General features: G+C 51.6%; 8 protein-coding genes across 8 annotated transcripts; 4 read left to right on the top strand and 4 right to left on the bottom strand.

Moving 5' to 3' along the window:
* Positions 1 to 538: 538 nt before the first annotated feature.
* On the bottom strand, positions 539 to 3,117 carry PpBr36_03703 (uncharacterized protein; the record flags this gene model as incomplete). The annotated part of the gene is given in 5 exon segments (XM_029890873.1): positions 539 to 919; positions 939 to 961; positions 976 to 1,160; positions 1,231 to 2,389; positions 2,463 to 3,117. 5 exon segments carry the CDS (start codon positions 3,115 to 3,117, stop codon positions 539 to 541), a joined length of 2,403 nt encoding a protein of 800 aa, XP_029753793.1.
* Positions 3,118 to 4,877: 1,760 nt separating this feature from the next.
* On the bottom strand, positions 4,878 to 5,816 carry PpBr36_03702 (uncharacterized protein; the record flags this gene model as incomplete). Its single annotated transcript, XM_029890872.1, has 2 exons — positions 4,878 to 5,299; positions 5,381 to 5,816. 2 exons carry the CDS (start codon positions 5,814 to 5,816, stop codon positions 4,878 to 4,880), a joined length of 858 nt encoding a protein of 285 aa, XP_029753792.1.
* A 1,326-nt stretch (positions 5,817 to 7,142) lies between these two features.
* PpBr36_03701 (uncharacterized protein) lies at positions 7,143 to 7,661 on the top strand (the record flags this gene model as incomplete). Its single annotated transcript, XM_029890871.1, has 1 exon — positions 7,143 to 7,661. A coding segment is annotated over one exon (519 nt), but the record flags the coding sequence as incomplete, so codon positions are not given.
* A 656-nt stretch (positions 7,662 to 8,317) lies between these two features.
* Positions 8,318 to 11,061, top strand: PpBr36_03700 (uncharacterized protein; the record flags this gene model as incomplete). The annotated part of the gene is made up of 3 exons (XM_029890870.1): positions 8,318 to 9,202; positions 9,332 to 10,576; positions 10,645 to 11,061. 3 exons carry the CDS (start codon positions 8,318 to 8,320, stop codon positions 11,059 to 11,061), a joined length of 2,547 nt encoding a protein of 848 aa, XP_029753790.1.
* A 553-nt stretch (positions 11,062 to 11,614) lies between these two features.
* PpBr36_03699 (uncharacterized protein) lies at positions 11,615 to 12,640 on the bottom strand (the record flags this gene model as incomplete). The annotated part of the gene is made up of 3 exons (XM_029890869.1): positions 11,615 to 11,664; positions 11,735 to 11,765; positions 11,858 to 12,640. The coding sequence occupies 3 exons, from the start codon at positions 12,638 to 12,640 to the stop codon at positions 11,615 to 11,617; spliced, it is 864 nt and encodes a 287-aa protein (XP_029753539.1).
* Positions 12,641 to 13,886: 1,246 nt separating this feature from the next.
* PpBr36_03698 (uncharacterized protein) lies at positions 13,887 to 16,016 on the bottom strand (the record flags this gene model as incomplete). Its single annotated transcript, XM_029890868.1, has 1 exon — positions 13,887 to 16,016. The coding sequence occupies one exon, from the start codon at positions 16,014 to 16,016 to the stop codon at positions 13,887 to 13,889; it is 2,130 nt and encodes a 709-aa protein (XP_029753538.1).
* A 2,088-nt stretch (positions 16,017 to 18,104) lies between these two features.
* Positions 18,105 to 19,088, top strand: PpBr36_03697 (uncharacterized protein; the record flags this gene model as incomplete). Its single annotated transcript, XM_029890867.1, has 6 exons — positions 18,105 to 18,229; positions 18,315 to 18,425; positions 18,482 to 18,498; positions 18,566 to 18,711; positions 18,799 to 18,879; positions 18,957 to 19,088. Coding segments are annotated over 6 exons (612 nt in total), but the record flags the coding sequence as incomplete, so codon positions are not given.
* A 1,200-nt stretch (positions 19,089 to 20,288) lies between these two features.
* Positions 20,289 to 25,772, top strand: PpBr36_03696 (uncharacterized protein; the record flags this gene model as incomplete). The annotated part of the gene is made up of 2 exons (XM_029890866.1): positions 20,289 to 20,427; positions 20,881 to 25,772. The coding sequence occupies 2 exons, from the start codon at positions 20,289 to 20,291 to the stop codon at positions 25,770 to 25,772; spliced, it is 5,031 nt and encodes a 1,676-aa protein (XP_029754173.1).
* Positions 25,773 to 26,479: the final 707 nt, after the last annotated feature.

Here is a 26,479-nt window from a genome sequence, read left to right as displayed (position 1 = left end):
TTTTTTGTAACCACGATTTGACGCTGTTCAGCTAGGATTCCCACCAGCTTTGTCGTTTCTTTTTTTAAACCCCATAAACTTGCTTGATTACAAAGTTCGCTTTGCTATGGTGGGTTGAGCCGCATTGACAACAATTCGCCTCCGACCACACAAATACAAACACACACACACACACCTTTATATAAATACTTTAATTGGTCTTTTCGTATTTTGTACCTTCCTAGGGCAAGCGTCTAGTCATGTCCATTGCAAAAACACTGGCCGTAACTGCCGCATACCTTGCAATAATAAGGTAATCATTATGCAAGTTGAGCTACCAGTCACAAATAAAACTACAAAAACTCTGAAAATATTAGACATTCTACTGAAACAAAGACTGCTCTTCATAGCGCCTGTATGATGCCGACCTGGTAACACATGATATCCTCACCCAAATCATATATCTATTTCTTGTGATACATGCTTGACCCGAAACATCACTGAAATGTAGTAAAGAAGTAGCCACGTTTGATGACTTCAACTGTAGAGGTGACCAGAGCTAATGGCCATCATCCTCTACCCAGCCCCCCGGATCCTTCGTGGCGGGTTTTTTTGCAGCCTTGGTGATAATGTACATAACTCCACAAGCAAATATTAGAGGAAAACTCAATGTGGAAGGCAGAAGCACTACCACAGCCGCCAGCCACGGCCAGAACTTGCGCAACTGAGCCAAGGTCATCTTTCGGCCTTTCTCTGCTGCGTAACGATCTCGTCTATCACCGTAATCGGTGTCGTCTCGCCCCTCGTCGTCCGCGGCATACCACTGCGCGCTCTGGGCCGGGTCATTGTCTTGGTGAGATTGTCCCGGATCCCCACCACTGTCAGGCTTTGACTCGCCGGTGCAACTGCCCCGGCCGTCGTCGTCATCGCCCTTTGGTGACTTGGGTTGTCATGAGAACTGGAAACCCCCGGGGTACCCGCGCTGTCGCGAGCCACCGCCGCCAAAAGAATGGAAGCCGCCACCCCCGCCGAACCCACCCCCGCCACCAAACCCACCTTGGCCGCCCATCATGCTGAACAGTATCTCTGGGTCGATGCCGCCGTGCATACCGTGACCTCCTCCCCCAAACATGTCCGAGGGGTCCTCCAAATCGATACCGCTGTCGTAACGTTCACGTTTCCTGTAGCAGTGGTCAATATCGACACCAAAGAATCATTCTTACAAATAAAAATATTAGGTCGGGCTCTTACTGAGGATCGCTCAAGGTTTCGTAGGCTTCACCAATATCCTTGAACCGTGCTTCCGCCGCCTCGTCGCCCGGGTTCTTATCAGGGTGGTGGATGACGGCCAGCTTGCGATAGGCCTTCTTGATCTCCTTGTCGTCCGCATCCTTGTTTACTCCCAAAATCTTGTAGTAGTCCTTCCTCTTGCTCTTCTTGAGCTCAAGCTCAGCATGCCTGAGCTCTTTAAGAATCGTACGGTCGCCTTGCTCTGATTCGGCGAGGCTCTTCCACTCCCTGACCGCATCTTCCCACTTCTCGGCCAAGCCCAGAGCAGTAGCCTTGGTCTTGCGAGCCTTGGTGTAGCTGGGGTCCAGATTCAGAGCCTTCTCGCAGTCAACAATCGCCTGATCATACTGCTTGAGCTTGTTGTATGCAAGCGCTCGATTCTGTAGGATCTTGGAATTGGTGCCCTTGTTATCCGGGTCCACTTGTAGAGCAGCCGAGTATTTCTCGATAGCTGCTTGCCATTTGCCGGCCTTGTACTCAACGTTACCCTCCTCCTTCATCCGATCAAGCTTCTGAACAACTCTCAGCCATTTGACTGCATCCTTGAAATCAGGGTCAAGGCTAACAGCCTTGCGAAAATGCTGGATAGCCTTGTCGTTCTCCCCTTGCGCATAAAGAGCACGTCCTCTAAGGACCAAGGCCTCAGGGTCTTGATTGTTGATTCTCAAGAGAGACATGGCAATATTCTGAGCATCCCCGATTGAGTTGATATCACCCATTTTTAGGAGTGCCTCACCTCGCATGAGCTGCCATTTTCTCGGCCTAAGAACACCGTATGGCAGATGCTTCTCGGCCAGGTCAAGAGCTCGAAGCACAAAGGATGCTTGGCCACTCTTCAGAGCAGACTGGGCCGCCTCGACGTGTTGCAGCATCTCCTTGGCTGGGGCCATGTCCTTCGTGGATGGCGAAGGACGAATCTGCCCAAAAGTTGCAATGGCCTCAGTCGGCTTGCCCAAGCCAGTGTAAATACGGGCCAACCGGAGCAGGGTCTTGGGGTTGTCAGGATCGAGTTCAAGGGATCGTTTGCAATCTTCAAAAGCCTCTTCGTATTTGCCAGCGGACATGAACGCGGCAGCTCTGTTGCTTCTGTAAATGGCAGAGTTCGGAACCAGGTTCACAGCTACATTGTAAGTGACATAGTCAGCAGCTGGCCGCTAGAATTCTAGACACATCTCGATGGCGCGAAGTCTTACCCTTAGTATACTCGCCGATGGCGCGAGTGTACTCCTTGTCTTTGAAAAGCTTGTTCCCGGCTGCTTTGAAGCCCTCGGCCTCCTCGGCGGGGGTTGGTCCCGGAGGAGACTTGTGTGGCGGGGGCACTGGAACGTCCGAGTCTGTGTTCATCGGCCGAACAGTACCTCCGTTGGCGTCGGCTGGGCCGGGTGGATCGGAAGGAGGCTGCGGCGTGGGTGACTGGGCCTTTGGCGAAGCAGGAGTCCCATTCGGGGGCTCCCGGTCGATGTCCATGGATTCACCGCGGTTTGACATGGCTGAGAGTTCTGAGAGGCGCTTTCGCTCCTCGGGTGGCAGGTTCAGAGGGTGCGTGTCTGGATCAATCTTCTTGCGCCTCGACGACGACCCTTGGTCCCTCCCAAAAGAGCGAGGCAGGCGAGGGTGCTTCGGCTCTCGTGAAAGCGAAGGCAAATTTTCCTGGTCGATCTTGGAGGGGTTGTGGGAATGCAGATGTTTGACGGGCGATTTTATCGGCGAAGATTTGGTGGGAGAGGATGACTTGTGAGAGGGGCTTTTGATGGGCGAGGAAGGCTCCGAGTGGGAGAAATCGTCTGTGTCCTCACCACTGTCCTGACGTTGGTTTTTTTTGAGCGACTTCTTGCCAAAAAACTTCATTTGAGTTTGCAAGTCTGGGTAGCTCGGTGAGGTGTCTCTGAGTTGCCGCTAAATTTTCTTTATCGGTCCTGGTTGGCAGGAATGGGGGCGACCCCAAACGGATGACTGACAAGGCCAGGCCGTGTAGCTATGAAAGCTGTAGAGGCCGTTGGGCTTTTGCACGAGCAGCGCAAACAAGAAGGGAGTAATGAGGTGGGGGAGGGAAAAAAAAATTCAAAAAGAAAGAAAAGAAGCAACGCGAGACTTCTTAAACGACGTGCAGACCAAGCAATAAGGCAATGTATCTCTTGCTGCACGCGGGCGGCAGAACCTTTTTTTTTTTTTTTCGCAATTCGATGCTGTGCTCCAGTGGGCAAGCGCAAGGACTGGGGGCCAAGTCGATGTGTTGAACCACGCAAAATGGAAAAGGTACCTTAGCTTGCTTACCAAGTAGGTTAATTATGTGACAGACAATGATCAAGAAGAGAACGAAATCCAACAAACAACGCAGAGGTTTGAATTTTGAACAGATTTGCCTAGAAAAGAGGAAACGAAAAAGCAAGAGAGCAGCCAGAGAGAAATTACGAACAGCTGCAATCGAGGCGGCTGGGAACGCTCGTTGGTTACAATGTAATTACTGTACAGCCTAGCTAGGTACTGCACCTTAATCTTCATCCAGTACCTACAGTACCATGCTACCCGCCGCGGTTCAGCCCAAATGGAGGGCTGCACCAGGCCAGACCAACCTCCACGTATTTTTTTCTTTTTTTTTCTTCTTTTTCTTTCCTACTTTCTCTTTTTCGCACAAGGAACGCTCGCAGGACCCCTGGTAAGCAGCGGCGACAGCGGGTAACCTCTGCTAGGCACAGTCCGGCTATTTTTGTCTCCACTCTGGTGCCGCTATCCTTTTGCAGTGATCCAGTTGTTTTCCTTTCTCATAGCCAATCGTCACAAGTGATGAGCGTTTGTTTACCCGGCCGGAACCAGTAAAATCTCTCAAGACCACAATGCTACCTCAGCCTCTTGCATTTTGGCCACTCCTCACCATGGAAACATAATATCTTAGGCACAATGATTAGATACGTTACCTGACGGTATATCCGATCGACGCTTTGGTAAAGAGAAGTCACGCTGCTCGCCCCGCAACACTTGCCTTAGCAGAAGCTTTCAATGAATAAAATATTTAACTTCGCCTGGTGCCAGGCCCTTGGTAGGCAGAGCTTTGGGTGCCACGGTAGCGGGTCGATGTCTGGATCTCATTTCAACTGCTACGTAATGCACTGCAGGGTATTGGGGGTTTTGAGCTTGTTATGAACTGGATGTTTGAAGTCTCCGTAATAGTTCTCGAACCTTCTGTGGGGACGGGCTGGGTATAACCCGCTTAACTATGTACGACAGCCAGATGCTACTGGTAATCTTTAATTAATTACCTCTTCATATCTTACCTAGAGGTACCCACATTGACCTGCGCTTGTGCTGAGACTGATTTCATAAATAGCACACCATAAATCGAACTATGGTTGCTCTCCATATTTATGGCTATATTAAGGTCTTCAATTCACAGACTGTTCACTTGGTTGCAACAACACTAACAAAACCATAAATAACAAAGGAAGCCGATAGCAAATGATCCAGACCGCATTTAGCTATTTTCAGCCAGTCCCGTGAAATTTTATTACATTTCCTTGTGAACACACTCAACCATGGCAGAGACAACATGCACGATCCTGGACAACTAGGCAACAGACACAAAGTAGAACTGGAACCAGTAGTGACAGCAATTAAACCTCCTCCTCCGAATCAGCAGCCTCGGATTTGCCATTACTGCCACCCAGGATTGATTGCACGAAGTCTTGGTACTTGAAGACTTCTCCACGCTTTCCCAAACCTCCTAATCTGCTATTGCCTTTGCTGAAGGCTCGCCTTCCTGTGAACCCGTCCATGACCCTGTCTATTTCCTCTTCAGTCAAAGCTCGCTCGCCGGGTTCCGGCGCAGTATGCAGCAAGGCATCGCGTAACTCTACGAGGTCGACTTGACCACTATCGTCATCATCAAAGGCAGAAAAAGCAGAAAGCAACTCGGCGCTAGGCGATAGAGCGGCAAGCACCGCAGATAGTGAGCTGAGGAATGCTGCGAGCGTGGTGGTTTGCGGTGACGCTGGCGGGAAGAACGGCGATACATCGGAGGCATTGGCAGGGAGACCTGTTGAAACAAATACATCTCATTATCATCTGGTTAACGAAGACTCATCCGCAGAATATATGTGCCATGCGTCAGACCTACCTAGCTGGGTCAGCATATCGGCGACATCCTCCCTACCGACGACGCCGTCACTGTCACGGTCGAGTATCTGGAATCCCTCTCTAAGCATCCGCACCTGTGAAGGTGGTAACTGTGACATGGCGTTGTTGTTGCCCACACCCCTTGAGTTTGCAGTCTTGAGAGTTGGTCGAGATGCTGTCGCTGTACTGGCGCTCGTGTCTGCAGGATTGAATTGTGCCTTGGGTGTCCATGTGTCGACGCTTGCTGGTGTTGATTGATAGGATAGTCTAGAACCTGCAATTGAGTGTGTCCCACCAGCGCGTGTAGGAGACCCTAGCGGGGTGGACTGCCTTAGCGGTGAAGGAGAAGCTGGTGATGAAGGTCTTCGGAAGGGCGAAGCGCGCTGTGAGCCGGAGCTGAATGATGGCGGCTTATACCCCGGGCCTGTGGACGACATTGCTTATGTGTAAAAGATTATCTCGGTGATGCGATGGATGTTGTTTTCTTGGCTACGGCTGGCCTTTCGCAGCATACGATCTATCCGAAAATGTTTTGGAATAAGGTGGTTCAGCGACAAAGTACTAGCTTAGTGTGCTACAATGGGCTTGTAAAAGTGATCGTGTCGATAGATGATCTTTGTTGCAATATGTGCTGGTTAACATCCGTTCATCAAGAGTTTATTGGAAAGACAAATTTGTCAAAATGAGGACGCCAACAAAGGCTACTCCAAATCGACCCCAAGTCGAAAGTAAACATGACGGCATGGCTAACCCGACAACCGTGGCGCGTGCACGGGACTTTGGGCGGCTCAAATCATGGCGGCTGCGGGGTCCAATTATGTGCCGGCAATTCCTGCTACTCCCCGGTCAACCAACTAATTAGCACCCTACCAAGCAAAGTACCTTACTTTACTTACTTGGGCCCTTAAAGTGATTAGTTCCCTATCATATCATATAATTACAGTGTGGCCGAATCTTTGTCGATACAGGGCATTGCTTGCAGTTCTCATTGTCAGCCAGAGAACTTGCAAGCATCGCGGGCGACGGTCGGTCGAGTGTACCGAGCCAATACCCCGTAAATGAGAAAATGGAGATACCAATTAAGAACAAGTGTAGGTACATAACCTAAGTACCGAATGTGTTGTTTTACACATGGGTCAGAATCTTGCCATGTCTAGAGGACTCGGTTGTATGAATTGATGGAGATATTACTACAATTGATACTAAAAGCCCGTGGACGTGGTACTGTATATACTTGTCACGGATTGAAGCCACATGCAGGAACAGTAGGACCAAGAGGCGGTCTGCGCTGCGCTGCACTACGCACACTCGTAGGCGGTGGGGAGAGTACTCGCACAAAGCCAGTCGCTGCTTGTGGAGGGGCAGGGGACGTACCATAGTACTGTAGACAAGACGGTTCGCCGAGAAAAAAGGTGGGGGATTTTCGGGGCGAGATTCCATACTGGTCGAGCCTGCTCGTTTCATCGCAATGGACCCCTGAAGCGGATGGTACTGCTGGGGACAACTTCGCAAAAAGAAAAGAAAAAAAAAAGATAGCAACCCCTGTTGAAGCCCGAAGCCCCGGTCCCCGTTTTCTTTGAACCCCTTTCCTCCCCTCAATCCCTTTTTGACGCCGATGCGACAATCAGGATACGTACATACATAACCATACCGCGTGATTTTACAATGGGGGCCCGCTGCTCAATTTAGTCAAATAAATCAATAGCAACAGTAAGTAGGTCTGATTACCTTGACTGCCTACCTTATCTTACCTTTGCTTTGGTTGCTCAACAGGTTGTGGAGAGGCTGTCTGTCCGCCTCCTCGCTGCTACAAGAACTGTCGGTTCGCCATCCTTCCGTGCACTGACCGGCTCAGGCTCCTTCCCGTGCGGCGACGTCGTTTCGAGACAGCCATCACTTCGACTAGACTGGACGCTACCGATTACTTACTACCCTGTCCCTGTTCTTTCACCCAAGCATCGCGGCGAGCCTCTATCGCATCAAACAGACAACGCGACGGGTTGTTGTTCGAAAGTGATTGGTTAGTAGCAAAGAACCGAAGGACGTCAAGTCATACCAATCTATCGCGCAACGAATGGTTGTCAACATTGCCAATCCAAGCCCGAACCATTGAACCCGCGACAAAGCCCCCGACTCATCACATATACCTACGATACTGGCGGAAGCAGGCTCTGATAATCCAACAGATAGTCTGGCTCCGCGCAAGCCTCTCATGTACCCGATTGTTGCCGATACAACAGACCGTTGCTCGCCCTGTCATCACTGGCTACATCCGGATCTAGCTCGCTCACCATCCGCCCCAACCACGTCTTTCGTCTGATACCAGTTTACCAAACGCTCTGATCGTTAAACTTTATACAAGGCCACACACGCGGTTGTCAGCGCAATTCAAAGCACCAACTTTTTCAGCCAAGGCATCACAGGCGTTACTTTTCTTTTCTTTTCTTTTTTCTCTGCCTTTCCAGGCCTTCTGTCCATTCATCATCATCTCCGATCTCAGGCCATCTCCTAGTCTAGACTAGTACCTGGAATAAACTTTACCGCCAACAAGAGCTTGGCTTGAGAGCCTTGTTACATCGTCCTCAAGCTCTACGGGCAGAGAAAGGAACATTGGGATGTCCGCGGTCTTGGTGACCTAAACCTTTTTTTTTTCGCCTACCGGAGTATCTGGGTGGTGCAGTCAGCCGCAGCATCAGGCCCGTGCCACCGTCCGATGGGGAGTGGGAGTTTGTCTTGGCATCAATTCTGACCGCCTTGCTGAATTGAAGACTCATTGCTACTTGACTGACGTGCTATCAAGCCAAAGGTGCAGGTACGCGCACTCGAGGGCCTGCCTCAAAAAAAAAAAAAAAAAAAATAAAAAATAAAAACAATACTCGAGCCTGTGCCCAAACCAGCTGAGTTCTTGGGTGGGCAAAACGAACAAACGGCTACTACTATGGCATCAGCCCAGGCTGTTTCTCGGCCAGATCATTTGCCCAGGGCGCCCGGCAGTAATAACGCCAATCTGTTCGTCCAGCTGTACTCGGATGGCAGCAACGGGGTAAATACGCAAATCAGAAGAACGTCACTGTCATCTTTTCCTCCATCTTCGCGTTCTGGGTCGCAAATGTCCCACGTCTCCCGACCACCTCAATCACCACAACCGCCTCCGCCCGTCATCATGTCTGAGACAGACAGAACTTCCGATCCTAGCTCCAAAAGCAAGACTTCATCCACGGGCACCGGCGTGTCGTCGCAACACTCTTCTCTGTCCGGAACCCGGCGCTACAATCCCGATGCGCACCCACCAAGGAAGCTGCGCTCGCAGTACCCCCGTGGCGCAACAGAAAATCATGTCGAGTACATTCTGGTGGCGTCTTTCGACATTGATCGCGGATCTGTAATGGACCAGCAGTACCCTGTTGCCATCACTGGAGACGAAAATATGCTGGCCGAGCTGATGCTGCCTGACGGCGCCCACATGCGGCATGAGGATTGGACTATATTTTTTCTTCACAAGGATCAGTCCGAGGAGGAGGAGGACCAGGAGCGACAAGCCAAAGATGCGCGCAAGAGAAGGAGGCAGTTCAGAAGGGACAAGGCGCTAGGTCTAGCAGGAGGGCGGTATGAGGGTGATGCCGAAGATGACATAGAGAACGAGGACGATGAGTACGGCTGGGATGACGACTCTACCGATAGCGAGGCAGATGGTGTAGAAGGTCCTCCGTTGATTTACGTGCTTAACTTGGTCAACACAAAGCTGGATAAGACGGTCAAGCGAGGATCCATCGTGAAGGCGATGGCAATATGCACGAGGCATCCATTTCTACACATCTACAAGGTGAGCTTGACGATGACAAACTGCCTGTGATCTGCGCTGTAGCAGACACGACCGCTTTTTTGTTCGCAATTTTTGTGTGCGTTTTCTCACTTGACTCTCCGGTTAACTAACTCGGACCTGACAACATAGCCACTCCTTTTACTTGCATTAGACGAGTATTTCAAGGCCCCTGTGCCGGAGACTCTAGCGATGCTTTATGACGCGGTGAACGCAATGGACTTGTCTCTCATGCCGAAGCTTAGCTTCCTCGAAAGGCACCTTCTCCAGGCCAGTGAGAACAAGGATTTGTTTATGGAGAAGTTCGAGCAAATGGTCCAGATGAGGATGGCCGAGGACCGTGGGGAAGATGTTCCTGACCAGATCTTCGACGCAAGCAGGAGCCCCGCCAAGAGACCCGGAATCTCCAGGGCAGGGACTAAAGCCCATTTTGAGGGACAGTCAACATACTCGGTACCGAGAGATACTCATGAGTTCGAGAGCAAGGTTGTTTACAAGGGAATCCCAATCCCTATAAAAGTGCCTGTAGCCGTCATGCCGGAGACCGTCGGCGACTTCTCGCTCATCAAGCTCATCCAGACATTCTCAGAACCGCACATAAAATCTCCACAACCATTCCCATTGCATGCGCACCTTACAACCAACGGCCCAACCACGCACCCGATCATCGTGCTCATCAATGCGTTGCTGACGCAGAAGCGTATTGTTTTCCTCGGCCACAACATGCCATCTGGCGAGGTGGCTGAAGCAGTTTTGGCCTCATGCGCGTTGGTCTCGGGTGGTCTTCTCAGAGGTTTCACACGCTTCGCGTTCCCCTATACGGATCTGACCAAAATTGATGATCTCCTCAACGTTCCCGGCTTCATTGCTGGCGTCACAAATCCGACGTTCGACTTGCATCCGGAATGGTGGGATCTTCTATGCGACTTGCAGACAGGTCGAATGAAGATCAGCAGCCGAATCGAGAATGCAGCCCCGACAGAAGGCCTTTTGTACTTCAAACAGCAGAACCCGGCCTATGCGAATCTGGTGACGAGTGGGCCCTCGAACAGCGCGACCGCCGACTTGACGGGCGACAATGCCTTCATGGTCGACATACTCAGGAGCATAGCGGCTCGGGCCGGAGAGCGGGTCGTGAGAGCAAAGTGGCGTGACTGGGTGGTCAAATTCACCAGGATAGCCGCCGCGTTTGAGGAGAGTGTTTATGGGGCCAGCGCACTCTACATTGGTGGCGACGAGCCAGAGGGAGCGGCAGTCCCCGTGGGCGGGCATGGATACGTTTGGGCGGATGAAAATGCAAAGATGAGGGAGCTTGCAGGCAACGTAACCAGGATAGAGGGCTGGAGAAACACACGGAGCTACTACAGCTTCATCCAGGTGAGCATTGTCCCCTTCACTTGTCACCGTGAGCAACAATATTGTGTGTATACTGACCATGGCTTCAGGACCTTGCTCAACATTACTCCATCAAACCCCTCAAAGGCTTGGATCTTCACCACATGCACGACCGTCTGCGGACGCAACGGCTGACTCCGGCTCAGAGCCGTGAGATTTACACGGCCTTTGCGCGGCACATACACTCGTACGACGAGATTTGCTTGCTGCTCACGGTAGCACCCGAGTCGCACGCTGGGCTTTTCTACATTGCCCTCGGCTTATTTCACAAAGATCGTGATGTTCGTTTGCGCACGGCGGACCTACTGGAGCGCATAAGCGAGCACGAGGCTGGCCAGCACTGGTGGAAGGCGCTCACACGGTTTGAGAAGTTAGCGTTTGCGCGTATAAGGCGCGAGGCCGAGCTAGACATGCGCGCGAAGCTCGAGAAGGAGGGTCTGAGTCCGGTTGAGAAGAGGATTAGTTGACGAACTGACAATGAATGGTAAGGTGCGAACGTTTGGGGGAGGGAGCCGCCCTGCCTCCCCCAACATTGCAGTGGCGCCTTTACAGACCAAAAATCACGCTCGAGGTTCGCCGTGCTTACACTCAGGCATTGTCGGTGGTACATTGCTGGGAAGCAGGAACTGGCTAGGTTGGCATCAGGGCCAGCTCCAAGAACCAATTTCTTTTTTTTTTTTTTCATCGCATTGATCTATGGACCGGATTGGGAGGAACGACAAAGACGTGCCCTCGCTTTGTCTCTTTATGACGTTATGATATTTGACGGAAGGCTACCTAGGATACCGAAGAGGACGGGGAATTCAGCCTTTGCTTACAAACACAACATGGTGATACCCTCGTTTCGCAATACAACTTTTCTTGAATATATTTATCCGTTGCAGAAACGTATGACCAAGGCTCCGGAACCAGACCAGTGTTTGGCAATTTTCTAATATCAACTGCGAATGAGTGCTGTTATAGTTCGGCTGTTGCACGTGAATCGTCTCCTTTAACAAAGCGCTAAATTTCCCCATGAGCCTAGACGTCTAGATACTTGGCGGCGTGCGCAACGTGGTCATCGCTAAAGGCTGTTGTTATATTGTAAGGCCGGTCAGATGGAGATCTTCTGGTTAACACTTGAAGAGGTAGTTGACTTACAAGCCATGAAGAAATACGAATGGTCGTAGTCCTATAATTGAAACCGAGTGGCGCAGTCAGTATCGCCAACATGCGTGCTTTAGTGTATCACGACAAGTGTGGCATCCTTTCCAGAGCACTCACCTCCTGATAGCGCAGGGTCAAGCCCTTCAAACCGGCATCCTTGACAGCCTTTTCCAAGTTCTCGGGCAGCAACTGCCCCTGCTTGTAAAAATTGTCACCGGTGCCCACGTCGACCAGCATCTTGAGGTCCTCGTCCTTGCTCCAGCCCTTGACCAGCTCCGTGGAGTCGTGCTTCTTCCACTCTTCCCTGTCGTCGCCCAGGTAGCCGCCAAAGGCCTTCTCGCCCCAGGGGCACTTGCTGGGGTTCGCGATGGGCGCAAAGGCCGACACGCTGCGGTACATGCCCGGGTGCTTGAGGTAGATGGACAGTGCGCCATGGCCGCCCATGCTGTGGCCCGTGATGCTCATGCCCTTGCCCTTGTCCAGCTTGTCGGCGAACCCCTCGTAGAGCAGCTTAGGGAGCTCCTCGGTGATGTACGTCTCCATGCGGTAGTTTCCCTTCCACGGGTCCTGTTTGGCGTCCACGTAAAAGCTAGCCGCTGAACCAAAGTCCCAGCTGTCGTCCTCGCCTGGCAGGTTCAGCCCGCGCGGCGAGGTGTCCGGGTAGGCGATGGCGATGCCGTGCTTGGAGGCGCCATGCTGGAAGAAGCCCTTCTCTGTGCAGTTCTCGGGTGAGCACGTCAGGCCCGACAGGTAGAAGAGCAGCGGGACCTTTTGTTTGTTGGCCTGTGGTGGCAGGTAAAGGTTCACTGCCATCTCGGTGCCTGTGACGGACGACTGGTGGGAGAGCTTGAGCAGACGCCCGCCAAATGATGCAATTGTCGCCTTGGTTGTGAAGGCCATTTTGACGTGAGTATTAATCAGCTTGTTTACTTTGTGGAACAGAGAAAATGTGCTGCGTCGATTTACACAATGTTTGATCATGCAAGATGGTTATTGGTAAAAGAAGAATTGACCTGTTCCTATCGGGATGATGGATGGACGGAAGCCTACGCTTTTCAGGGTTCTGGCGCATGCAATGGGATGAGCCGGCCGACGGAAAACTATACATCTCCACTCCTCTACACTCGCAACTCGAATCATCATCACGTAAAATAGCAACAACCAACCCAGACTACACGCGCGGACTTGTCTCGGCATGAGCTTAAATGTAGCGAACAAAGACCAATACGACAATGACATTCCCAGCTCAAGCCCGCCCCTTTCTCCGAACTCGGGTGTTGCAAACCTTATCAGGGCCCCCAGAGCCGTACTGCGGTACGAAATGTCACCGTCAACCCCTCATCTTCTCCAAGATCATCACATCACTTACAGCCAGCCAAACCGGTCTTGCATTTCAGTCTTGGGCCCGCCGTGTATATCGATTGGCTAACTACCCCGCCAATCTTTTTTTTCAGTACTGGTATACATACAACAGAGGTCCTTGGTAAACTGTGATTCCCCCATCCCATACTTGACAAGTAAGGAACCCCAAGGGAGAGGGGCTGATAATGACGACATGCCTCCACATAGCAGCAGCGCATGCAGGGATTGTATTGACGCACCAGAGTTCAGATAAGATCTTGATGAGTCGGCATATCTTGTCCTTAACATCGACCATATATACCCACAGAGCTGCATAGCTGGCTGGTCATTAATTACAGATAAAGTTGCTGGGGCCACTGCATTCAGAGAAGAAAAAAAAAAGAAAAAAACGCCCAGCCAAAGCACCAAGATGGGTCCAGTCCTGTCAAACGCAAATCGCCAATGGTCGCCTCGTAGTTATCCGTTGACTGTGTTTCTTGCGCGGGCAATACAAAATTAAAGCTGCGTGAGCAGATATGCTCCCACAGACTGCGACCAAGATGGGGACAAGGGGCCGATACAAAGCGTTACACGCCTCAACAGCAAGTCACATGAGACTTCTCGAACCCACGACAACATACCTAACGGGTGATGGTTGGAAAATCCTTCCATTGCGCAGACGCAAGCTCCGAAATTCCCTTCCCATCATGAAAACAAAATAAGACAACGCAAATGATGCTGGTAGAGCTAACGTCGAAATGTTATCTCCATTCGGATGTCGTTCAAGGTATCGAACAACTCAATATCAAGGTGCGGCTGTCTCCGCACCCTCTGCTCCGGAAACAGGGCGACACTGCTTGTGATAGCTCACCAGGTCGAGCATGCCACTCTTATGTTGATGACTCCCACGGATGACGAGAAGCTTCTCGAAGCCAAATCGATCCTGGAGAAGCTTGTCGTAACGCTTTGCGTTCGGATCATCTTTGCCAGCCACAAGGACATCGGCGTGAACGTGGTAGAAGCGGTGAAGTGAGTTATGCGCTCCACGGTAGAGCGACACAGCGCTGTCATCCACGAATTGACATGTATCCATGTATTTGTAACGAGGGCAGATGAGCTGCAACATCTTGTCGATCAGCGCGGTCCCGATAAACATGGAGCGATAGTCCGGATGGATCATGACATCAAGTTTAACCGATGAGTCGCCCGCAGAATCCAAATCATTCAAAAATCCTCTGTAATATGGGGATAAGAAGCTGAAGCCTAGTACGGCTCCTTTCGGCGGCTCCCTGCTCTGCCATGCGACCTCGGGAATTTTCCCGTTCCGTACATCGTGAGGGGCTCCAGCCACAGCCACAATGAATGGCAATGACCGGCCTTGACACATCTTTAAAAGCGAAAGATAAGACCTGTGTGGCAGCGGTACTTTGTCTCGGGCCTGGAACCCTTGTCTGAGTTCCAGGTTGTAGATCTTCTCGACGCTGGTCAGATCCTCCTCCTTGGCCGGGCGCATGTGGCAGGCAAATTGTGGTTCCAGCGCCTCTTGCGGCATCACTTCCCTGGGTACCGCAGGGACACGCGCACGATCCTCCTTGATGCTTCTTTGGAGAATCGCTTTCATCTTCCGGTCCTTCTTCGTATCCATGTTGCTTGGGTTGTCGGGGTGCGTCTTGGTGTCGCCTGGTTCCATCTGTGACTTAAATTGGAGAGCCGCAGGGTCAAAATCACAATCTGACCGGTTGGCAAGCTCCCTTGTTAGCTCCTCGAAATCAATGTTACGAGCGGGCTGTACAGAAACCTGCCATGCTTGGACAGTCTCTATGACATATGACTCGGAGGACAATGTCACGGCTGGGTCATCCGTCCACGCTTGCTTGAACATCTTTCCATCCATCGACAAATGAAGGTCATGCGGAGGGCCAATTGATCCTCTTATGTCTGATGCAAGCGGCTGATCCGCTGGCTCTGGAGACTGGTCCATATCAAGCGTGTAGCCCGTTGGCCGTCTTATATCCACGGAGCTTCCCAACCCGGTGTAGTTGGAGACTTTATCAGCTTGGCTATGGTCATGTTTAGCCAATTCATGGCTGATCTCTTTGTTGTGCTTCTCAGTCTTGTTGTCAGGCAGTGCAAGGTTGCCGGAGGGTTTGTCAATTTTCATGCTGACAGGAGTCATCGGGTCACCCAGCTTGCCAAGGTCAGCGGCTTGACTGTTTCTATCCAAGTCGAGTACTGATGCTGCGAGTTTCACGTCTTTCAGCCGCGTGGAAAGTCCTGAGTCGGAGCCTGAATGTCCATTGCTCAATCCTGCTGTTTTGACCTCGGTATTGTTCGCAGAAATCCCAGGAGGAACAGCCTTGGTCTCATCATGTTGGGACTTTTGTTGCTTTGAGTGATGATTACCTTGTTGAGGACTGAGGCCACCGTGTAGATGTTCGCTTGGCGTCCGCTCTCCAGAAGTGGGATAGCGACCGTTTACCGGCGGCCAGTTGCCAGGGTGCCAGGCACCGGGTCCGTGAGAGTACCATGCAGGGGGCGGTGGTATGGTGGGAAAGCTGAAGTAACTATGGTATGGATGAGGATGTGGGTAGTAGGAATGGCCGAAAGGGCCGTAGCGAGGGTCAAAGGTTGGCGGGTTCTGTCCATCCTTCATGTCACACTGGGAACGCTGGTCTGCTGTCGCCCGATCAGGCGTCTGGTGCTTTGGGGTGTTCCAGAACTCCGGGTAAGGATGCCCGAACGGGCCGTACCGAGGTTTGAATGGAGGTAAATCCTGTCCATATCTTGTGTCGCCCGCTGGGACGTGATCTGAAACTACCCAATCAAGTGCATAGTTCGCCGAGATAATAGCAGGCTCTGGGGTTTTGGTAGCTTTCCCTTCTTTAGCAACCTGCTTGGCAGGAGTTTTCTGCTCAGTGTCGCTCGGAGGTGACATTGTAAAGCAGCGACTGGGGATCTAAACAAGTTTCGAGTGAGCGGTTGTATTTTACCAAGCTGGTATTTGGGTGACATGAATGGCTCAATGATCCCAAAGGGGTGCCGAAAGAACAACGACAGGACGTCACCAGTAATCAGAAGCCAGAGGAGAAATATAAAACTTACTACTCAGTATCTGAAATGTTACCAAGCCAGGCGTAGCTGGACTGTTCCGAAGTATTGGACGTGACGCGTAAACGTGAAAGATCTCAGCAGATTCAAGATCATGTCAGTTCAAGGTAAGAAGCCGATCCAGGCAACCAGGATGGTGATTCAACGGAGCGACCTATTTGGATACCATGTCAGACTCTTAACAGTCGTGCAAGTTTGTATTAAGATTTTCGAGCGCGCGAAAGATGTTTGATGTTGACACGAGTGTGGTGAGATTGTGACAACAAGGGTTGCTTGGTCCAACTCACAGTTGAAGTGAGGTATGATCAAAAACAATTGCTAATAGGGGGAAAGATACCAAAGATCCTGCAGGCTTAGCGGGTAAGATAAGTTGTACGGAAAAAACAGGAGTTTTGGGACAGATGTGGTCAAGGATAAATTTATGCTACGAGACAGAAGTTGTCATTTGTAGCAAGATAATTGACAAGAAGGTTGTGCGTGGAGATTTCTTCCAGTGAAAACAAGGTGAAAAGTTGAAGTTTTGTGTTTCCTCGCTGCAAAAGTACTGGGGCTGTATTCTGATAAGTCCTCAGGCCTGTGGTAGGGTTGGATAGGACACGGGGTAGGTTGGTAGGAACCCGGGCCACGAACCTCAGTTTGCTCTCAGATCAGACTCGGCAGAAACCGCAGGTCGGGAGGTTAGTAGAGCGGGCACGGATGCCCTTCTGCCAGCCCTGGAATTGGGGCAAATTGCCTACCTCCTTCCTTGCGTGTACTGACTTGTTTGCTCTTTCCTAACAAAGTTACGAGGTTAACACACAAGGCTCCAGTCATTGGTAGAGGCGCCAGCCAACGAACCCTGACCAGGAAATACAGTTTCAACGATACAGATATGGAAATCGTTTATGTTGTCTGGCTGAGAAGAATCCGCCCCAGATATGGGCAGGAAACCGAAAGTTCCACAATTCCAAAACTGTCTAGCCATTTACCAGGTGATTTGTCATTTCAAATCTGGGGGAAGAATATTGGTAGCTCCTGTGAGATATGTATCATGACAATGCACCAGTACAATGTAAATTGCGACCATACTCTGAAGCCCCGTACCCGAACAGCAGAGGACAAAGACCAGGAACATATAGGAAAGTTAATTAGTCAAGAGTTCTGACAGAATTCGCTTCGTGGAAGCGGTATTCTTCTCATATAGTCCTACAATCGGTGGCAAATGTTTTTCCTTTGCCAAGGCTTCTGGTGCATAACCACTTTAAATATCGGAATCCCGGGGGGGAATGGATATATACTCTCGGAACATAGAAAATTACCTGTGGGAATGACTGGAAGCGAGCAAAAGCTACCCAGTCCAAGTATGATAAAAACTCCAAAGATGATCAAAGTCTATTATGGTGGATCTCTTCTTATGTCTGGCCTGAGCGTACAGAGAGCTAAAAAGACCGGGAAAGCGACGGCAAGAAAACTGTCTACCAATCTGGGCACTAACTATATTCCTATATCAGTCACCAACTGATACAGTCGACTACTATAAGTGGAGTCGGTTGCTGGTTGAATCGTAATATATCGGGCCTGCAACGTGGGGAGTTGAGCTGTAGTAGTTGGGTGGTGTGAAGATATCCCCAGAGACACTATACCCCGATGGAAGTTGGGAGTTAAATTAAGGATGCATGCAGCGGGATCTGTCAGATGTCGTTGATCGCAGGAGAAAAAAAAAAAACAAAAAAAAGCAGATCACGTGTATCAAGCGGGGCCACATCGTACTTTACAAGGACCTGCTAGGTACCTGCGCTGGACACCGCAAGGCTACTTCCCGACGAATTAAACGTTTGAGTTGAAGCCGACGTGTGCCTCCTTCTAGATCCTCTTCAAAATCCCCAAACCTTTGCTTCCTGGCGACTAGGTAGAATTTTTTGCTTTAAGACTAAGCGGTCTGGATCGGTCAGACGTGGTCGCAGGCGTCTTGGGCCTGGGATTCCATCCTTCAACAGGCAAGATGCTGTCAATCCTCAGGAAAGCAAGACTAAAAGACAAGGAGCTGAGGATTTTAATGCTGTAAGTGCAGCACATTAAACTGTCCTTACAGTCCCACTGGTAGACAGTAGATCCTGAAATCCAAGTTGACCACTGTGCGAACAAGTGGACTGGATAATGCTGGCAAGACTACCATCGTCAAGAAAATCATGGATGAGGACGTCAATACCGTCAGCCCCACCTTGGGATTTATTATCAAGACGATCGACTACGAAGGGTGAGTGATTTTGAATCCATCTTGTGCCAAAACCCGCACGACTGACGGCTATGAAGGTACAAGTTAAACATATGTAAGCAGTGCGCCTTACCCAAAAGCCATGTATTAAAGCCCCTATACAAGAGTCTGACATCATTCAGGGGATGTTGGTGGCCAGAAGACACTGAGGTCTTACTGGAGAAACTATTTTGAGAAGACGGATGCCTTGATATGGGTGGTTGATGCCACAGACCGTCTACGAGTGGAGGACTGCCGTGTGGAGCTTCACGGCCTACTCCAAGAAGAAGTTTGTTTCCCCCTGTTTTCCCCTTACATGTCTTGGGTACCAATCGGGTCATGGAATGATAATATAACAACTGACAACGATCTACAGCGACTCTCGGGTGCCAGTCTTCTGGTCTTTGCCAATAAAACAGATGTAAATGGTTGCATGCAAAAAGACGAAATCCTCGAGGTAAGCACAGTCAAATGGATATAACCTTGCCAGACAGACCAAGGTGCATGTCGGTTGACCAGCAGTGAACTACTCAGAGACTACAACTGAAAGAGATCCGCACACATCGGTGGAGCATATTGGAGTGCAGTGCAATGACGGGCAACAATCTCAAGGAAGGGCTAGCTTGGGTCGTTGAGGATGCAAAAGCTAGGTTGTTCCTATATTAGAACTAAAAACACCCGGTAGGTCGACGCGGGAACTTGTATAACGAAATCTGGGTAGGCCGAATACGGAAGCAATTAATTTATGGCTGCAACTTGACGACCTCGTGGAAAGTCCGTGCAAGCTTCTATTTTTTTATCATTAAGGGACGTGCTGATATGCAGGCTAGATTGGAAATAGGGCGGGCAAATTGATTCAACAAAAAAAAAAAAAAGGGGGGGGGGCATTCTGCATCCATACAAACAGTTATGGACGGCCTAGAAAGGTGATGCCACGATTCGCGGTCGAGCATGGAGAGAGTGGGCTGGCATAAGCAGCCTTGTACAAGCGTAGGTAGTTAGATATCTGTATAGTACATTGGTGACTCTCATGGTTCGCGTCCGGGATTGCAGAGTCCATCCTTATAACTCTGGGGATGTTTCCTAATGGCATCATAGTCGACAATTTTCAGGGATTTGACACCAACGAATCGGGTCCTAGGGGGCGCAGCAAGGATTAGACGGATTGCTTTGCATTGCATAAGGTAGGTATGGATAGGCAAGGTAGCCCCCCGGGGGTAGGGATCTGTATTTCCTACCATAGTACTTACCAAGCAAAAAATATGTGCGACATCAAGTAATTTTTATTTATTTATTTATTTTGATGTCACACCTCAAAATCTCCACATTTTAATACGAAGCAGATTACGCTCAAAGGTCCAGTCACGGAGGTTCCGGTTGTCGTTGATGTATGTAATGCACAGTTTTGCGCACCAACCAAGACAACATGTTACACATAATAGGTACCTTGCCTTGCTTGCCTAGCCAAATATCCATGCATTCTTACCAGGGTTGCTTGCTCACTCCACTGCTACATTCGGTGCAATAGCAACGCTAAGGCATTAGCCTGCTGCATCATCGAACCTACCAAGGTACTGTACCTAACCGACCCCTCCACTCTCGCCCGACAAACATTCGCCGGGTCTACCTAACCTACCACAACCTTACCTTACGTGCCTTAGGTACATTGTCTGGTACCTGGCTTAGTTTCCACGTTTTTGTGACATCGTGTTTGTGGTAAAGACACCAAAGACTTCCAATATACCAAAAAAAAAAGGACGACGTACTCGCATATTCGCAATCGACAAAACGCGATACACCCAGCTCACTCCTCGTCCTTCTCTGTGCCATGCAAGGCTGCAGAAGCAAAGCGCCGCAGCGAGAACCATGTCCGACGAAGTATCGAGCTTCTTGCGAGACGTGGAGCAGTTGAAGGGACGCCGCACCGAAGAGGATGAAGCAAGGTCGAGGGAGCTCGAGGAGAAGATACTGCAGGAGAGGCGCGAGAGGCAAGCACGCCGTGAAGGTACGTTTCATGCACGCCCAGGCACACACATACCTCCCTCGCCCAGCCAGACCTGCCTATCTACTCGCCTACATCCATCAGACTATATGCCAAGTGTCACGAGCGCGCCGTCTGGCTGTCTTTCCCACTCGTCTCCTGTATTTTAGCTTATGTTTCCTCTCCCTTGGTGCATCCGCACGTGCTCAATTCACTCGGGCGACGGCCGGTGCAGGTTTTGTCAACAAACAAGCTTGGTGTAAGCTCCAGCCCTAAGAGTGAAAGCTTCAGTTGGCGCAGAACCAAAACGCACCCCATCAAAAATTAGCTCGTTGTCCGCGCTCACCAAGCTTTCGCTCTTTTGGCTTACTTGTTGTTGTTGTTGTTTGTTGTTTTTTTCCTCTGGTTGTTGTTGTTGTTGTTGTGATCAGGGACCAAATGTTGACCATTGTTTACTTTCCATGTTCTGCCCCACAGAACGAGCAAGGTCCATCTCACCACAGAAATCCTCACCTGCCAACACTCCCCCGCCTTCGTCGCACCGCAATCATAAATCATCGCAGGCCTCTCTGGATGGTGTGAGCCTTGAGAAACCACCAAATTTCCGAGGCCCGGATACCGCGAATTCTTCCAATGAGGATAGAGTGGGCTCCCCCGAGTGCCACCAGTCTACATCTCCTACCAAAGAGAACAACTCGCCAGCCGACATCGATTCAAAATCTGCGAGCATGACATCTCCCACCGACGCAACGTCCCCGACGCGCACACTCTCATGGCAACGAAGACCGCCTTCGCGTGGCGCTGATCGACCGAAGAGCCGTCCGCTATCCGTGTTCGCCGCTGAAAACGCAGTCGCCCGGTCTTCAGCAGAGCAAACCGATTCCACACCATCACGGGACCAGATCGCGCAATCGCTGGCATCCAAAGACCCTGCGTGGTTCCGACAGACCGCAGACCGAGGCCAGAGCTCACCAGCCTACCGTCGTAGCCAGGTCGAGGATGATTCAGAACGAACAGACATGTCTGCTTTCAAGGTAGAAATGCCAGGCATGTCGTCGCAATCCTCCCAGGCTTCGGCCGATAACCAAAGACCGCAGTCGACTTCGACTCATGTAAGGACCGGCTCGGCCTTGTCCCTCGGGCCTCTTCAGCGGTTGGACCCTCCAGGAGCCGACGCCTCACGAGATGGCGATTCGCCATCTCATGATCGATCGTCTGTCACATCACCCACTCCGGGAGGACGTCGTTCTCCAAACAGGCCACTCTCCCCGACCAAAGGCATGGGTGGCTTTGTGCAGAGCGCTATGATGAAAAGGACTGATAGTGTCAAGAGATGGAGCGTGAGTTCGCCGACTGGTTTGCAGCGTGCCGACACGGTCACGTCACACCGGAATAGCGTCTCGGACTTGAATCGTGGCGGGCCCCTTCAGCCAAACTCTCGACCGGCTAGCTTCTATCAGAGTGTCTCAAGGCCATCATCACGGCCTTCATCCAGGCCGAATTCCAGTCACGCCAACGATGATGCGCCTCCACCTGAAGCGAGTTCGAGTGCGAGCGGCAGCGGCGAGGGACCACCACAAAGCGACGAAGATAAGAATACAGATAAAGATGCGGAAGACAAGACGACACCGCCAACAAGTCCGTCCAAGACTATGGATCCCAGGCGCTGGAGCCCATCCAAGAATTCGAGTTGGCTGGAGGCAGCGCTTAACAAGCCAGACTCGCCGAAGCCTAAGCCGGCCCCACCACCAAGCTCACAGCCAGCTTGGATGGTTGAGTTGAACAAAGCCAAGGCCCAGAAGGCTAACAATCCCGATGCCGAGATTGCGCGTACGTCCTCAGTGAAGCATGAGGTCAGGGTAGGTGGCCTAATGCGTGCTCCACCCATGGGTACAGGTGTGAAACCGACACCGCTCCCAGGTAAGCTTCAATCCCAGTCAATATCACTGGGAGTCGAGAGCTCGCCTATCCCCAGTCTGCGCAACCGCTTCTCCAACCCCGCGTTTGCGTCGGAAGATGGTGGCCAGGCCCAGGGTGGTGAACCTGCCGAGCGGAGAGTTGGCTCTCCTGCTTTTGGCAAGCCCAAACCCGAGACACCACCAAAGAAAGATTTCCGAGGTACCCTCAAGTCTTTCCAGCCTCCTCCGTCTGCTTCTCTTGGCGGCGATGGCAACGAGCTCAAAAACGTGTTTGGCAGTCTGCGGAAGACCAAGACGCAAAACTATGTTGCGCCAGACACGTTCAAGGACAATATATTGCGTGGCAAGGACGCTCTCAATATCACGGGCGGGCCCAAACCCTCGGTACGTAAGGACGAATTCAAGGATGCCATCTTGCAGAAGAAGGCCGAATTTCAAAAGGCCAAGGCGGAGGGCCGCGGCGTTACTAGGGCGGCGGGCGAGCCTAAAGACCAACCGATCCCAGAGGGACTGGCCAAGGCATTAGAGCAGCGAGGACGTTCAAGCACACTTTCTGCCACCAAGAAGGAAGCAGCATCGTCCGAGCCTAGTCCCAAGACTGCTGCCTCGACCGCGAAGCCAGAAAGGACCAGCAGCGTCCCTATGGGTGATCGAGAAGTGGTCGGCGCTTCTGCTAAACCTCATGCCAACACTGTACCCAAGGTCGCAGGCGGACGTCTTGCAGACCGTTTCAACCCGGGCTTGGCCAATCTATTGGCCCGTGGGCCCCCTGGTGCCGGGGGACCGAGTAAATCGTCGGACCCGAGCTCAGCCGAGGTAGCCTCCGAGGAGCCTTCGGCCCCTGGGCCTCAGTTGACCCATATGACTAAGGGTCGGGCGCGAGGACCACGCAGGAAAGCGCCAACTTCAGTCGCCCAGCCAGCGCAATCACAGCCTTCAGAGCCCCAGAAACCAGCTCATTTGCAACCAAGGCCTGAGCCAGCTCCGACTCTCCAGGATGAAGGAAAGGTCTCTCATGTTGGCAATCCTGCCGTTAAGTCCCCAAACTTTGTACAAGAGACCGAAAAGTCCCGGCCGATTTCCGGCAGTGGCCAAGCGGGTCCTGCCGATGTTGTCAGTTTGGTAGACTCCTCCAAAAACGCAGTGTTTACGTCTCATGTATCAGCACCCGCAGGAAGTGTCATCTCTTTGGTTGACTCAACGAGGCCACGATCGCCAACCCGCAAGATTCACGAGCAAGTGGCCGCCCTGGCAGCTCGAAGCAAGCATGGTGGGGCCGATGCACCTGCTTCACAACCATCTTCCCCGAAGAAGTTGGACGTCAAACGGATGTCAAAGTTTTTCGATGAGCCCAGCCAAAATAGCCAAAACCCCGAGGGCGACGCACCGCGTCCCCTTTCACCGCAGAAGACCGGAGGGTCAGCGAGGCCTCTCTCTCCGCAAAAGACTGGCGCCAGACAGTTTCCAGAAGTAGAGCCACCTCGGGCCCTGTCGCCACAAAAGACAGGCGGTAGGCAGTTCCCCGAGAGCGAAGCACCGCGTCCCCTCTCACCGCAAAAGACCGGAGGGGCACCAAGGCCTCTCTCTCCGCAAAAGACTGGCGGCAGACAATTTCCAGAAGTAGAGGCGCCTCGAGCTCTGTCGCCACAAAAGACAGGTGGCAGTCGATTCCAAGAAGGCGAACCTCTACGGGCCATATCACCGCAAAAGACTGGAGGTGGTCGATTTACCGAGGCCGAGACTCCTCGCCCACTCTCTGTGCATAAGACAGGCCCATGGCAGCAACCTGTTGCTGAGTCACCACGCCCGCTGTCCCCTCAGAAGACGGGAGGGCGTATGATTTCGGACCAGGCAGCAATACGGCCTCTATCGCCTCAAAAGACAGGCGGGCGTCGATTGCCCGAGGCGACTCTGTCGCCCTCAAAGGACGCCCAAACTAGCAAGCCAACCTCCCCCTTCGAAGGTGCCTCTACCACGACTGAACAACCGGTTATTGCAACGATTCCATCATCAGCACCCGAACCACAAAGGAGTGGCCTGCACTCACGGTCCTGGTCTCAGAATAAGATTCGTCCGCTCCCCATCCAGCCCCGGGATGGCCGAAGTTCTCCTCAGCCAACGTCACCTCTCCGCTCGCCAACAAAATACGCCTCAGAGATTGCAACGGAGCTTAACGAGTTCTTTGGCCGCAGCCGACCGAAACGCGATTACAGCGTGGATGCGGCCGAGCTGTTGATGAACCGCCCTCCCGAGCCCGCCAAGGTCAAGACGCAATCGGTGCAGCTGTTCCGCATCGATCCCGACGGCAAAAAACAGGCCGTCCCCGCTCACCAGGAAAGGATGCTGTTCGAGTGCGAGATGTACCTGTGCGGCCACACGTTCCTCGACGGGTCCGGACGCCAGGTTTCCGAGGTCTACTTTTGGGCCGGCGACCAAGTTTCCCCATCCGCCATTGAAGATGCTCAGCTCTTTGTGGGCCGCGAGGCGCGTGCTCTGGGCGGGAAGCTGATTGGATTCCCGCAAGGCAAAGAGACGCCCGAGTTTCTCCAGGCTTTGGGTGGCATCGTAATCGTTCGCCGCGGTTCCAGCAACAAGTACGACTCGCTGGCTCCGAGCATGCTTTGCGGTCGGCGATTCCAGGGGCAAGTGACCTTTGACGAGGTTGACTTCTCCCCTCACAGCCTCTGCTCCGGTTTCCCCTACCTAATCACACAGAACGGCAAATGTTTCTTGTGGAAGGGTAAGGGAAGTGATGTGGACGAGCTCTCGTGCGCCAGGCTGATAGGTATGGACCTGGCTCTGATGGGCGAGCTTGTCGAGGTCGATGATGGCAACGAGCCATCCGAGTTTTGGAACATATTTGATGGCCAGATGCGGGCTGGATCAGCTGATCATTGGCGACTGAAGCCGAACTATCAAAAATACTGCGGTAGACTGTTCCGCTCCGATGCTGGTGCTCAGCAACAGGTAAGAATAGACGCCATTTCAGATACCGCGAGCCTACTTATCATGGGAGATTTGACTGACCAACATGTCTTTGCCGATCAGATTGCAGAGATTTCCCCCTTCAGCCAGGTAGATCTGGATCCCGCAGGTATATACATCATTGACTGCTTCTTCGAGATGTATATCGTTGTCGGGTATGGCGCTCAACCTCAGTACGCCTCATTCCGCAACGCACTCGACTTTGCGCAAGAATACGCCATACTCGCATCCTCCATGGAAGACCGCCCATTTGTGCCCATATCGACTGTTGTGCTCGAGGGTATCCCGAGGGACCTGAAGAGCGTTTTCCGCAAGTGGAGGGATGCCGCCAGTCCGACAAAAATGAATGCAGGCGGCAGCGGTTCAAGTAACGGCAGCACACCCCTGGGAAGTCCTGGGTTGCAAAGGGGTCGGAGCCTGCGCATCGTGCCGCTCAACCAGGCGCTTTTGGCGCTGGCCGAATAAACGCAGCATCGAACTGTACAAAAACACGTCTCTGGAAGTTGTGCTGTATATCTCTGGCACTTGTGATTTTATCTTGTTTACATCTACCCCATTCTCCCACCGCCATTTGTTACCGGCAGACTTTACGGCTGTCGGCTTGTTCTTTTTTTATTCATTTTTATTTTTGCCCTTCTCTTTTCAAACGAATTCTCGTACTCATCTGTTCATTGTATTCTATTGTGGTTTAAATATCGTCTCCTGCATTTCACCCCCGGCTCGTTTTCTACCATCAAACCTAGCACTACGTACGGGTGGTGATTGAAGGGCAAGCTGTAGCCTGGAGGACGTCTCGTTGGTATATACAATAGTTTCCTGTGATCAGAGCTCAGTCAGGTCGTGTTTTTTTTTCCTTCGGGGATGGCAGTGTGTTTTGTTCACTTGAGGGTCGGTCAAACAAAAGAGAGATAAAATAGCAGGAGTATCGGTCATTCAGTGTGAAGAACATTATGACGGCGAGCGATCACATGCTAGTCCAGTTCTTGTTGCTCTGCATGTAGAGTGAGGAGTTGCCTGGCTTTGATTTCAATCTTAAGGTGTTTTCATGGTAAACCAAATCGTGTTCTTTGCCGAAGAAAAGGCTGCAACTAACAAACGTCATATAAGCTGGATTCACTGCGCAATCCTATCAGGAATATGACAAGTGGCGTCGCATAGGACCAATCAACGCC

The sequence above is a fragment of the Pyricularia pennisetigena genome, chromosome 3 (assembly GCF_004337985.1).
Source record: "Pyricularia pennisetigena strain Br36 chromosome 3, whole genome shotgun sequence".
Taxonomy (NCBI): Eukaryota; Fungi; Ascomycota; class Sordariomycetes; order Magnaporthales; family Pyriculariaceae; genus Pyricularia; species Pyricularia pennisetigena.
This window is presented reverse-complemented; position numbering and strand designations above follow the sequence as displayed.